The sequence below is a fragment of the Chenopodium quinoa genome, unplaced genomic scaffold (assembly GCF_001683475.1).
Source record: "Chenopodium quinoa cultivar QQ74 unplaced genomic scaffold, ASM168347v1, whole genome shotgun sequence".
Lineage (NCBI taxonomy): Eukaryota > Viridiplantae > Streptophyta > Magnoliopsida > Caryophyllales > Amaranthaceae > Chenopodium > Chenopodium quinoa.
Genome location: NW_018744906.1, coordinates 27,800 through 39,349, shown reverse-complemented (window position 1 = coordinate 39,349; position 11,550 = coordinate 27,800). Strand labels below are relative to the sequence as shown.

The 11,550-nt window shown below is 37.1% G+C and overlaps 1 protein-coding gene across 1 annotated transcript; it reads left to right on the top strand.

Annotated features, from left to right (window-relative positions):
• Nucleotides 1-303: 303 nt before the first annotated feature.
• On the top strand, nt 304-10,455 carry LOC110706147. The gene is made up of 4 exons (XM_021884054.1): nt 304-484; nt 4,947-5,354; nt 5,474-9,714; nt 10,066-10,455. Exon 3 carries the CDS (start codon nt 5,522-5,524, stop codon nt 9,650-9,652), a length of 4,131 nt encoding a protein of 1,376 aa, XP_021739746.1. The 5' UTR covers nt 304-484; nt 4,947-5,354; nt 5,474-5,521; the 3' UTR covers nt 9,653-9,714; nt 10,066-10,455.
• The last annotated feature ends 1,095 nt before the right edge of the window (nt 10,456-11,550 follow it).

Sequence of the window (11,550 nt, the reverse complement as noted above, 5' to 3'; positions counted from 1 at the left end):
TTTACTTACGTGGCAAAATTCTTAAATCTCACTCGTCACTTTTGTTTAGGTGGCAAATGAATTTTTTAATTCCAAAATAAAATAGAAATCTAATTTTTAATTGGTCTCTAATTTTTAATTGGTCAAAAATATACCTTTGCTTATGTGGCACGCCGAATACTCTCCAAAAATGCCTAATTTATTTATATATATTAAATTATATTAGATTTAGGGATAGAATAGATTTTGCGATATGAGAAAGATTGTTTAATTAAAAATTAAGGGTTTAATATATATATATACGCACGGAGAAAGAGGGGAAATGAAAGTGGGCCATGAATTGCTCTGTCAATAATGAAAAAGAAAACCGGATGAACATAGCCCTGCCTCCTCTTGCTCCCCTCTCTCTCTCAGTTCTCCATTGAAGCGCACTCAACATCGCACTTCACGTTCTCCATCGAGACGCCTTCTAATACTTGTATTCCTCATTGAAGCAGCTTCTGAGGTAAGTTGTTTCTTTTAGTAATCGTCATGTCAATTTCACTATCTAGGGTTTATCTTTGATCTAATTTAATTTATTTGTCAGTGCAGTAAGTTTAGGGTTCGAAAATCTCAACTATTGGTTCTAAATACTTAGAATATGAAAGATCATAACCAGCGATTATGTTGCTAGAAAAGCAAATTATGAACTTAATTTGATAATTGAGTCACGTATCCCTAATATTATGTGATTTTTCGAGCTTTATTTGATAGTTGAATCAAATTTGATTGCTAATGTATTGCACAACCCTTTAATGTTAGGATTGAACTATGAAACTAGACCTCGTCTCCCTGCGGCTGCCCCTCCTGCCCTGGCTCAGGGACGGGCCTAATTACAATTTCATAGAAATTTTGTCGAGTAGCTATTTTAATTGATAGCCTTATTCTGGCTGTCTCTGCACCCTTCCTTTTTGAATGTTGTATTTCAATGAAATGAAAGTATGTTTGGGTTGCAATTCGAAGAATGCGAAAACCTCCCGCCTGAATAATTGGTCTACACCATTGCCGTACTTGTCAGTCTTTTCACTATAGTCGTAATTTAGAACCATCTACTGATCAAAGGCGTCCATAAGTTTTGTGCTTTGTCATCTGGCCACTTCTCTTCTATATTTATTTGACTATTGACTTCATAAGGTTTATCTTTTTGAAATTATAGAGTTTGATTTTTTAAAATGTGATGCAACATTCATACACAAATACACAAGTTCTGTTAACGTGTCTATTAATGGATAAAAGTATTGAAGCGATAGAAGTTCTTTACAAAAGGACCTTTTCTTTTGAGTGGGTTGGTTACGCAATGAGTAGCTCTTTCTAGTGTGTTTAAGCACGAGTAAAGGATACATAAGCATCCTTTAAAGCTGTCAAGTGCTTGACATCCAATACAATCGTATAGAGAGTGTCTTCGGATGTTCCTATCAAATGTTTTGAAGTTCATTTTGTAGGTCCTGTCTTACACACGTAATCTAGTAGCATGTACTTTTTCTTCTAAGTTCTAACTTATTGCGCATTTAGAAATGGTTAGCATTCTATCATGTTTAACCTTATCATTATTCTTATGCTTTTGATTGAGTTGCAACCTAAACAACCTTACTTAAACTATTTGTTAAGACTCTTAAGAGGATGATGTTATTGGATTAGGGTTTAAGGAAATCAATTAATTTGTGGCTTCCCTTAACACTAAAGTCTAAATAAACAACGTAACAACTGGAAACTAGGTTAGGGAGAATCATGCTTTTGTTCACTGTAATAATATGCTACTGTTGTTGTATAGGGACTATTTCAGTATTCAAATGGACATGTACAATGAACTCTTATCCTTGATTGGTTAGTGGGGTGTGTTTTTTTTTTTTTTTTTTTTTTTTTTTTTTTTTTTTTTTTTTTTTTTAATAAATATCGGTGGCCTTTGTTGGTGAAAAGAAGATGAAGTACATGCAGATGGAATGACATTGTTATAAATTTCGTTTTCCTTCTTAAGATTAATACTGAAAGGACCACAAAATTCAAAGAACTATCCCCATCTAGTAGGTTGTCACTTTTCTCTAATTTTTGTTAGCTGTAAGGCTGGTATTTAGTTATGCTTAGTTATGAGTACCATATAATTTTTTTTTTTTTTTATAGTTATTAAACTACTTATGACGATTAAATATTACTGTATTGCCAATCGTGTATTATATTATCATGTTAATTATTTAGGTAATTAAACTAATTATTTTAAGTAATTAAAACTACTTATTTGAAGATTAATACTTTGACTCTTCATTTCACTTCCAAGTACCCGTGTCGGATTGTCGACAGTCCGTCATGGGAATAGACATTTCGACTTTGATTTGGGCTCATGTTATGGAATTATTTTTACAAAATAAACAAGTTGGAGATGTACGTCTATCAGAAATTTCCAAGTTAGAGTAACATTGTTGTCTTGCATGCATCAAAATAGTGGGGAAAAAGAGGAAGGGGGGGGGGGTTGCCGTTAAATAAAGCTCTTTTTGATAGCTTAGCCCCTGCACCTCGTTTAAGGTTGAATCTTTGTAGAGGCATACTGATAATGTGGGGAGTTAGGAGTTCTAAACCAATTGTAGGTGTAACATGTTGGACTTTGGAAGGTTGAAGTAGCAAAAGCCCTTTGGTTCTTTGCGTAAGATGTTTTTTGTAATTTGTATACTTTCGCCTTTTCGGTGTCCAATGACTAGGAAAGAGAATTTGGGAAAGCAAAGTTAACCTTATTGTATATACTTTTTAGTTATTCATGTGGTTGTTTGGCTTTATAGCTGTTTGGCTCTCATGAGTGTTTTGGGCTATGTTTGGCGAAACTAAATGCCAATTTTACATGCATGTCTTTGCTATCAATTTATTACTCCTTCCTGCATTTAATCCTTAAAAAAGGCATTACCTTAAATTAAAGTACAAAGACCTAATTGACCTAGCTTGCTTCCAGTCTTTCCTGTATATATATATATAAAGCCCTGATCTTTTCCACTCTGATCCTTTTCTACGATTTGATAATTTCCCATTAAGTAATTAAATTTATTATAAATTGTAAACATTGCAGAGATTTTTGACAGTTAAATTGTTACTTGCTCAATATATGTTTTATACCCATACTTTGATTTGGAAACCTTAATTGGTATTATGAAGAATTATATAGAGTATCATTTTTGGCTGGGTGACTTTCAGATGGGGACTCTGACAAACCTTGTTGTCACTGTGGTGTGGTGCAAGGAGGGAGTGGGTGCTTATGAGGACAAAAGCTTGAAATTTCGGTCTCTAGGTTGCATTCCAAGAATGGATGTGCAACCTAATGTGCCTCTTGTACTTGTACCCATATATCATAATTACAGTTATCATGCTTATAATGCTAGCTATGAGTCATGTATCTTGTCTTTCCTTGTAATCACTTTGAAGTTTTTACTTGTGAAATTATAATTTGAAAATTTTACCATCATTATGGATCCTAGACCATCGTAGTCTCATTAGAAAAACTGTTACTTTAGAATATGAGGAATTATTTATGAGTTTCAAAATTTCAATTTAGACGTTGGAACAGGGGATTTTCCTCTATGCTTACGTTTGTGGTATGCTGATTTCTCATTTCTCATGTATTTTGTTGTTCTACTTAATGATAATAACTTATTTCTGCTGTTGATTATTATAACAAGCTGAGTGCATAAAAAACTCAACTTGCTGCAATGATAATATTTGATTGTTGGGACAATGGTTTAGGGAGTTCTGTTTATTTCACCAGGAAAGAGTTCCAGTTTGAACTACACTGGATTTATCTTCAGTGTTGTGTAATTAATTATTACTTCCTTCGTTTCATATTAGTTGACACATTTCATTTAGGCTAGTTAGCTAATGCATCCAAATAATGATATCTTCACTTATGTACAAGTACAACCAAAAATTATAAAAAGTTGATATTTGGAAAATGGACATTGAGACGAATCAAACAAGACCCACTCAGTTGTGTTTTTTTAAAAGGATAAATCACAAAATGAAGTCAAAGAAACTTTGGTAAATATTGGCGAAAGTTAAAATGTGTCTCGGAGGAACTATTTTATTATTTGTATTCTAAAAACTATGTTTATGATTGTAGGCTATTTGGCAAGATTTGGCTTTGTTGCAATGGGTTTTTCTTTTTTTTTTTTTTCTTACGAAGTGTTGAACTATTTTATTTTATATTATTATTTTTCTTAAAGCATTTTCTTTGACCTTTCTATATTGTATTTGTTATATTTACAAGAGGTCAAGGATATCATTACTCCTTTAGACCCTCAGAATTTCTATCTGCTCTACCATTCTTATATTTTTACTTACCCCATGAAGTTTTTAGTGTTATTAATGTGTCTGTTTCCAATATTGAGTATAAATGCCTTAGCTTGTCTCGTATTTTACTGAAAGCAGCACATCATATTAACCCTCTTTGTGTGGTATATATATATTTTGCCATCTTTTCTGTTTCTACTTATACTCTTCTCAGCCTTTCCTACCTCGGCGTTGTTATGCTTAAGGTAATTAGCTACTGAAAATTATGAAGATCACTTGTTTGCCTTGGCTCTGCTCCTTAATTGGGAAATAGATGTAGGCTTATTAAAACTGACTTCTATGTTCTTTTTATATGTCCAATTTTGTTCATTCATGTCCTAATGGACTTGATTAATTATGTTATCTGCAGAATGACAATCATCTTTCAGTTACCCCTTGAGCTCCTAGTGTGGGTTAATACATATTGATCTTATCTGATTTGTCATGGAGAAACCTGCACATTCAACTTTTGTAGTCTGCATATTCCATTGCTTGAATTTCTTTAACCTTCAATTTTGTTACTTGTGTAATGTTTTGCAAGCTCCCTTGTTGATGATTGTTTGCTGTATTGAAGCTTGTAAATAAACTTGTGCTGGCAATCTTTTTGACAAGACCTTGTTTTGTAGGATGGTCACTGTGCTCTTTTCAACCCTGCCAAAGACGATCCACCTTTTGTAGGTATAATTTGTCGTTGGACATCTGAAGAAGAAAATAATTTAACGCTTCGTGTGAACTGGCTTTATTGACCTGGTGAAGTTAAACTTAATAATTTAACGCTTCGTGTGAACTGGCTTTATCGACCTGGTGAAGTTAAACTTTTGAAAGGCGTTGCACTTGAAGCTTCGCCTAACGCAGTTTTCTACTAATTCCACAGTGATGAGATTCCTGCTGCATCATTACTTCACCTTTGTAAAGTTGCAATTTTGCCTAAAGGTGTCAAACTTCCACCTGGGGTTTCCTCATTTGTGTGTCGGCGTGTTTACGACATTACAAGCAAGTGTCTGTGGTGGCTGACGGATAAGGATTATATTGATGTGAGTTCTTTCATAGTTCTCTTTGACAGTTTTGTTTATGTTCTCTTAAATGTTTTCTGTTGTTGTGTTAGCTTCCCCTTGTTTCTGGCAATTAATTTTTCTTGGGATGATTTCTCCAGGAGCGGAAGGAAGAAGTGTATTAACTGTTCCATAAAACACGTATAGAAATGCATGCATCAGTAGAACCGCAGCAAGGTCCCCGTTCTCCAAGACCTGTGAATGGTTCAGCAGCAACATCTCCATTGAAACACAGTCCTGATTGTGTGCAGAATAGCAGCTCTAACCTCCCTTCTCATAGAAAGGGAAAAAAAAGGGAACGAGTTGATCAGTCTTTTGATGCCATTAAACGAGAACGCTCTTTAAAACCAGGTGATGGAGATTGTGGCCAAATAAGATCAGAAAGCGCTTTGAACTCAGAAATCGCTAAATTTGCTGAGAAAGGTGGACTTATGGATTCTGAAGCTGTAGTGAGGCTAGTAGGTCTCATGCAGCCTGATAAATCTGAGAAGAAGATAGATTTAACTGGTAGATCCATGCTTGCTAGTACTATAGCTGCTACAGATAAGCTCGATTGCCTTAATAAATTTGTTCAGCTTAGAGGCTTGTATGTGCTAAATGAATGGCTCCAAGAAGTTCACAAGGGTAAAATCGGTGATTCTGGAAATATAAAACACAATGATAAATTTGTGGATGACTTCCTCTTGGTTTTACTTCGTGCACTTGATAAGCTTCCTGTGAATCTTAACGCCTTACAGATGTGTAACATTGGCAAATCTGTTAATCATTTACGTTCTCATAAAAACTCTGAAATTCAGAAGAAAGCAAGGAGTTTGGTTGACACATGGAAGAAACGCGTTGAAGCTGAAATGAACGTCAGTGATGTGAAACCTGGCTCAAGTCAAGCTGTTCCATGGCCAGGCAGATCACAGCATGACAGTTCTCATGGTGGTAATAGGCACCCTAGTGGATATGATGCTGCCATCAGGAGTTCTGTTGCACATCACTCTTCGTTGAAATCTGCTTCAGTGAAACCTGTTCAAGGGGATTCTACCTCCAAATCTGCATCTGCACATCCGGGTGGTTTAATATCGACAGTGTCTCCTACATCAGCTACTGATAACTGTAAGGATGGGAAGTCCCAGATAATAAATGCCAGTGATGGAAGCTCTGAGCCTCAGTCAGTGGCAAGGGAGGAAAAAAGCAGCAGCTCTAGCCAATCTCAATCCCAATCCCTCACGAACAGTCAATGCTCAAGTGACCATGCTAAAAATTTTGTTCTGTGTGGAAAGGAAGACATGAAGAAGTCTACTGCTGGGTCTAGGAGTTTGAATAAACCTGTAGGCAGTAGTTCCAAGCACCGTGAACATGTTTGTGGTCCTTCCTCTAGTGCTCAAAAAGAAACTGCATCAAATAGAAGCTCATACGTGGGCAGAAACTCAGTTGTAGAAAAGGTATCACATAATGGAATTGATGCTTCTGTTCCAGAAAGCAACAATCATAAGCTTATTGTGAAGATATCTAACCGAGGCCGAGGTCCTGCTCAAAGCATTGCTGGTGGCTATTTGGAGGATTCTTCCTGCAGAAATAGTAGAGCTTCTTCTCCTGCTCTTCTAGAGAAGCACGATCTATCAGAGTTTGCTGCGAGGGATAATAAACACGATTCTCACCAACTTCATGAGGTTGATGAGTCATCAAGTTCTGTACACGAAAGAACCAATGAAATTAAGAAACTACCTAATGTTTCAAAGGTTGTTTGCACATCCTCCAGTATTGAACATATGTCTAGAAAAGTGCATGATTCTTCTTTCAGCTCCATGAATGCTTTGATTGAAAGCTGTGCTAAGTTATCAGAAGCTAATATGTCTATGTTGGCTGGGGATGATGTTGGAATGAATCTTCTTGCTAGTGTAGCTGCTGGGGAAATCCCGAAGACTGGTGCTGTTTCACCTGTCATCTCTCCTCACAGAAATATAGCTGAAAACTCCAGTAGCACTTGTATTGGAAATCAAAAACAGTTGCATGGGGATGATGCTGTTCAACAAGGTCAGTCAACTGATGATGATGGCAATGACAATCATATTAATGTCGCAGGTGTTTTTACAGCTGTTGAGGAAAGTAGCAAACTGGGTGGTGTTAAAAATGATAATTTACATCAGAGTATGAAAGTTTGCTTGAAAAACAATGTGACATTGGAGGAAATAGGTAATGCTTCTTCACCAGCATCTGTGGCTTGTACTACAGGTTTGAGTATGGATAATCTTGGTGCTGAAACGCCTGATAGTACAAACAGAAAAGTTGTAGCTGCCAAAGAAGAGAGTCAGAATGAGCTTCCTGTTGCAAGTCAGGGACTTAGTGTTTCCTTGGATGTTCAAGATAAAATTATGGTCGTCTCTTTGAATGACGAATTTGAGAAAAAAACTCACAGAGATATTGCATTATACTCTCCTAATGATGGTGATGAAAAAAATATCAAGCAAGAGCTTCAAAGCAATATGGAGCATAAATCACTTGCTGTAACATTGAAATTTGATTCTAAAACTAATGTGAAGCAAGATACAAGTCATCATTTGGCTGCAGAAGTCAAATCTGAAAGAACTGAAGGTGTTGCTGTCTGTGGCCTTGCCTGTCAGACAGGAAATAGGATATTAGACAAAGAGAGTGATACTTCTTTACCTGTGAAAGAAGGTGAACCTGTAGTGTGTGGTGCTGATGTAGATCAAGACAGAAGCTGCAAGGTTCAAAATGCCAAAAATAATGATGGCAGTTCAGTTAGACTAGCAAGCTGCACTACAGTCGCTTTATCGGAAGCAGAATTACATTCACATGCAGTAGGAACTAAATTAACTGCAGAAAAAGTTGCTCTGTCAACTTCTTCAGGAGGTCAAGATATGGATGCAAAGCTTGGATTTGATTTGAATGAAGGTTTTAATGTTGATGAGGGGAAGAATGGTGAGCCGGCTAACTTGGGTTCTGTTCGTTACTCAGATATTGTTTGTTCAATCAGCCCCTTGCAAATCCCTGTATCCCCTGGATCATGTGGTATTCCTGCATCAATTACTGTGGCTGCTGTTGCTAAGGGGCCTTTTGTTCCTTCTGATGACTTGCTGTGGAATAAAGGGGAACTTGGATGGAAAGGTTCTGCGACCACAAGTGCATTTCGTCCCGCTGAGCCTAGAAAATCCCTTCGTCCTGATTCCCCTGTTTGCAGACCAACTCGGTGTCCTTTGGATATTGACCTTAATGTGGCAGATGAAAGTTCTTGCCAGGAGTTCAATGTTAGAAATAATCCTATACTTGAGCCGATGACTACGGCATCTCTGCGTAGTTCTGGAGGACTGGACCTTGATCTGAATAAAGTTGATGAAGCTTCAGATATGACCCACCTGGGACGGCACATGGCTAGCAATATTCAGAGATTTGAGGCCTTTACTCAGCATGTAAAACCATCAACAGTCAATGTTTATTCTAATGGTGGAGGAAGTGGGAAGAGGGATTTTGATTTAAATGATGGGCCTGAGACCGAGGAATTACCTGCAGAACAAGTTCCATCTCGTCAGCTTAACATTGGGAACGTTCCACTCCAACCACCCTTTGGGCCTAGAATTAATAGCTCTGACACAGGGAACTGCTATTCTTGGTATCCTCCAGGAACTAGCTACTCAGTAAGTATGACACCATCAGTTTATCCTGAAAGAGAGGCCTTTTCAATGGTTGGGATGGGTGGTGGTCCTCAGCGTGTTGTGGGTGGTCCAACTGCAGCTCTATCATTTAATCCCGATGTTTACAGTGGATCAGTATTGTCATCTTCTCCTGCTTTGCCTTTCCATCCTGCTGCTTTTCAATATCCAGTCTTGCCATTTGCTAATAATTTCCCTCTTCCTACATCTTCCTTGGCTAGTAGGTCATCTGGATACATGGACCCAACTGCTACTGGTCGGATGTCTGCTATCCCTTCTCAGTTGGTTGGAAATGCTGCAGCAGTTTCCTTTCAGTATCCTCATGCATATGTTGTTTCTCGCTCCATTCCTGACACTGGAAATAACAGTGTGATTGGAAGCAATCATAAATGGGGAAAACAAGGTCTAGATCTCAATTGTGGTCCAGGTGTTATGGACGTGGAAGGTAGAGATGAGTCATTGCCAATTGTATCCAGGCAGGTCTCCAACATCAGCTCACAGACCCTTGCAGATGAGCAAGCAAGGATGTATAGCATGGGAGGCGGCCATATGAAAAGAAAGGAACCTGAAGGAGGATGGAATGTAGATAAGCTAAACTTCAAGCAATCATCATGGCGATAGAAGAACATTGTGACCATATAGTGACCCTTCAAAAATTGGAAGTTGGAAGTTGGTTTAGCTATGTAAGTCTATCTTCTGACATTATATTATTCACTATTTGTGCTTGATCAGTGTATAAAATTAGTTTTCTGTCCAACTTTATTTTGGTTTTTTTTTTTAAAATTTATTTTTTACAACTCATTTATACATTTCTGTTTCGTTGTGAAATTGTGATGTTTGCGTAATGGCCATTATACAATTTTAGTTTCCTGTTGTGTTTTTGTAGATGGACTGCTTGTATGCGGATAAGTGCTATCTATCTGATGCTGGGATTCCATGAGCATATATGTTTTTTACTTGTACAAGTCCTTTGTTTTTTGCTGGAACCTGCATCATCTAACTTTTTTTTTTGTTTAATAAAAATTGTGTTCCAGTTTGTAGAAGATGGACCAAGGCTAGCTATCAAGAAATCATCATCTAACTCTCAGTCATAAAAAGGATGGGTGGTAAGTGAGTAAACTGATGTGTTCACAAGTCTCCGACCCCCATCTCCTGCTGTATCAATCCTGTTTACTATAAAAAGAAAAAAATTGTTGGGAGTTCTGTTTTCATGCTGTGAATCTATCCTCAGGTGGCTATTGGTCAGTTTTCCTTCTGTAGATAAATTGTTGAGAAAAATGCCTGTTATCCAAAGCCTCAATAGCTTTGATACCATTCATTTCCTTTTCAACCTCCCAGCAATGGATGTTGAATTTGTTTACTGCTCATAGCAGAAGTATCTGTATGCGCATTTTTCTTAATTTATCCATTCTTTTTCTGGTATATCTCATTTTAACTACGTATACTTTGTCTTTCTGTTACCAAAATAGCTCCCATCTTACTTTGATACTAACAGGTGATCTGAAATTTTTTGTACTGTCCTAAGCATTTCCTCCAATCCATGTCATCTGAAATTCAAATGAGTTGTCACTATGGTGAGTATTTATTTTGGTCGATACAGCATTTGCTTTCTCTTACTGGTTTTGTAATTGTGCCGTGTATGCCCGGAGCATTAATTGTGTTTTGCTCTCCATATTTTCAAGCTCAAGTGTATCTCTTTTTCAGATCTGCCCACTAACAACCATATACAATGCATTTTATATAATATTTTAAATGATTATGCGAGCGCTTCCTTCCCTGAGCATGGGATGGAGGTGCAGCCGTGCAGAGTTGATGGTGACACCTATGCAGGCAAAGGGCTTGGTCTTTATTTAGTTTAATTTGGCATCTGCCGTTAAATTACATGCCGATTACCCAACTGAAGTATTTTGTATGAGAGCTCATGCTTATTTGTGTGCTTGTTTGAGAGATTGTACTGCTGAAGTAGCAGCCATAAGTTTTTGCTTGTCCTGATTGAGCGGTCACTGATGCAAAATGTTTCAGTGGTTAAATTGCTCTCTAGCCTGCAGAAAATGGGCATTTAGGTCTTTGGATTTCTTATTTTCTGCTTAAGGTTATAAATTATCGTTCTCTAAATTTGTTCTGAAATTTGGGTAAAGAATTAAAGATCATGTATCAAACTGCGCCATTGGTCCATTGCCAATTGTGATAGTTGAACAGCTAGAGTGGGTGTATTTTGATAGTAATATCAAGCTGCCTACAGACCAGCCAGGTTATTTAGTAGATGACAATTAATCAAGGTAGGAAGCAACAATATCAATCAGGGGAAATAAAATAATAATCTCATTTTGGCATCTGGAGACTTGTTTTTGAATTGAAACTGATGCGTTTCTTGATTCGTTTGGTCTTAGGTTTAAACAAGCTTCACTCGTTTGTTTTCGCCTAAGGGTTCTAAATCTGATTTCAAGGCTTCACTCACCTTAATCTCGTGATTTAGGGGTTTTTTTTGAGGATAGTTTGAATTAGCTTCACTCACTAAT

What these genes read in the sequence shown, in the direction of transcription:
- LOC110706147 (XM_021884054.1), top strand. Translation starts at nt 5,522, where the DNA reads ATGCATGCATCAGTAGAACCGCAGCAAGGTCCCCGTTCTCCAAGACCT.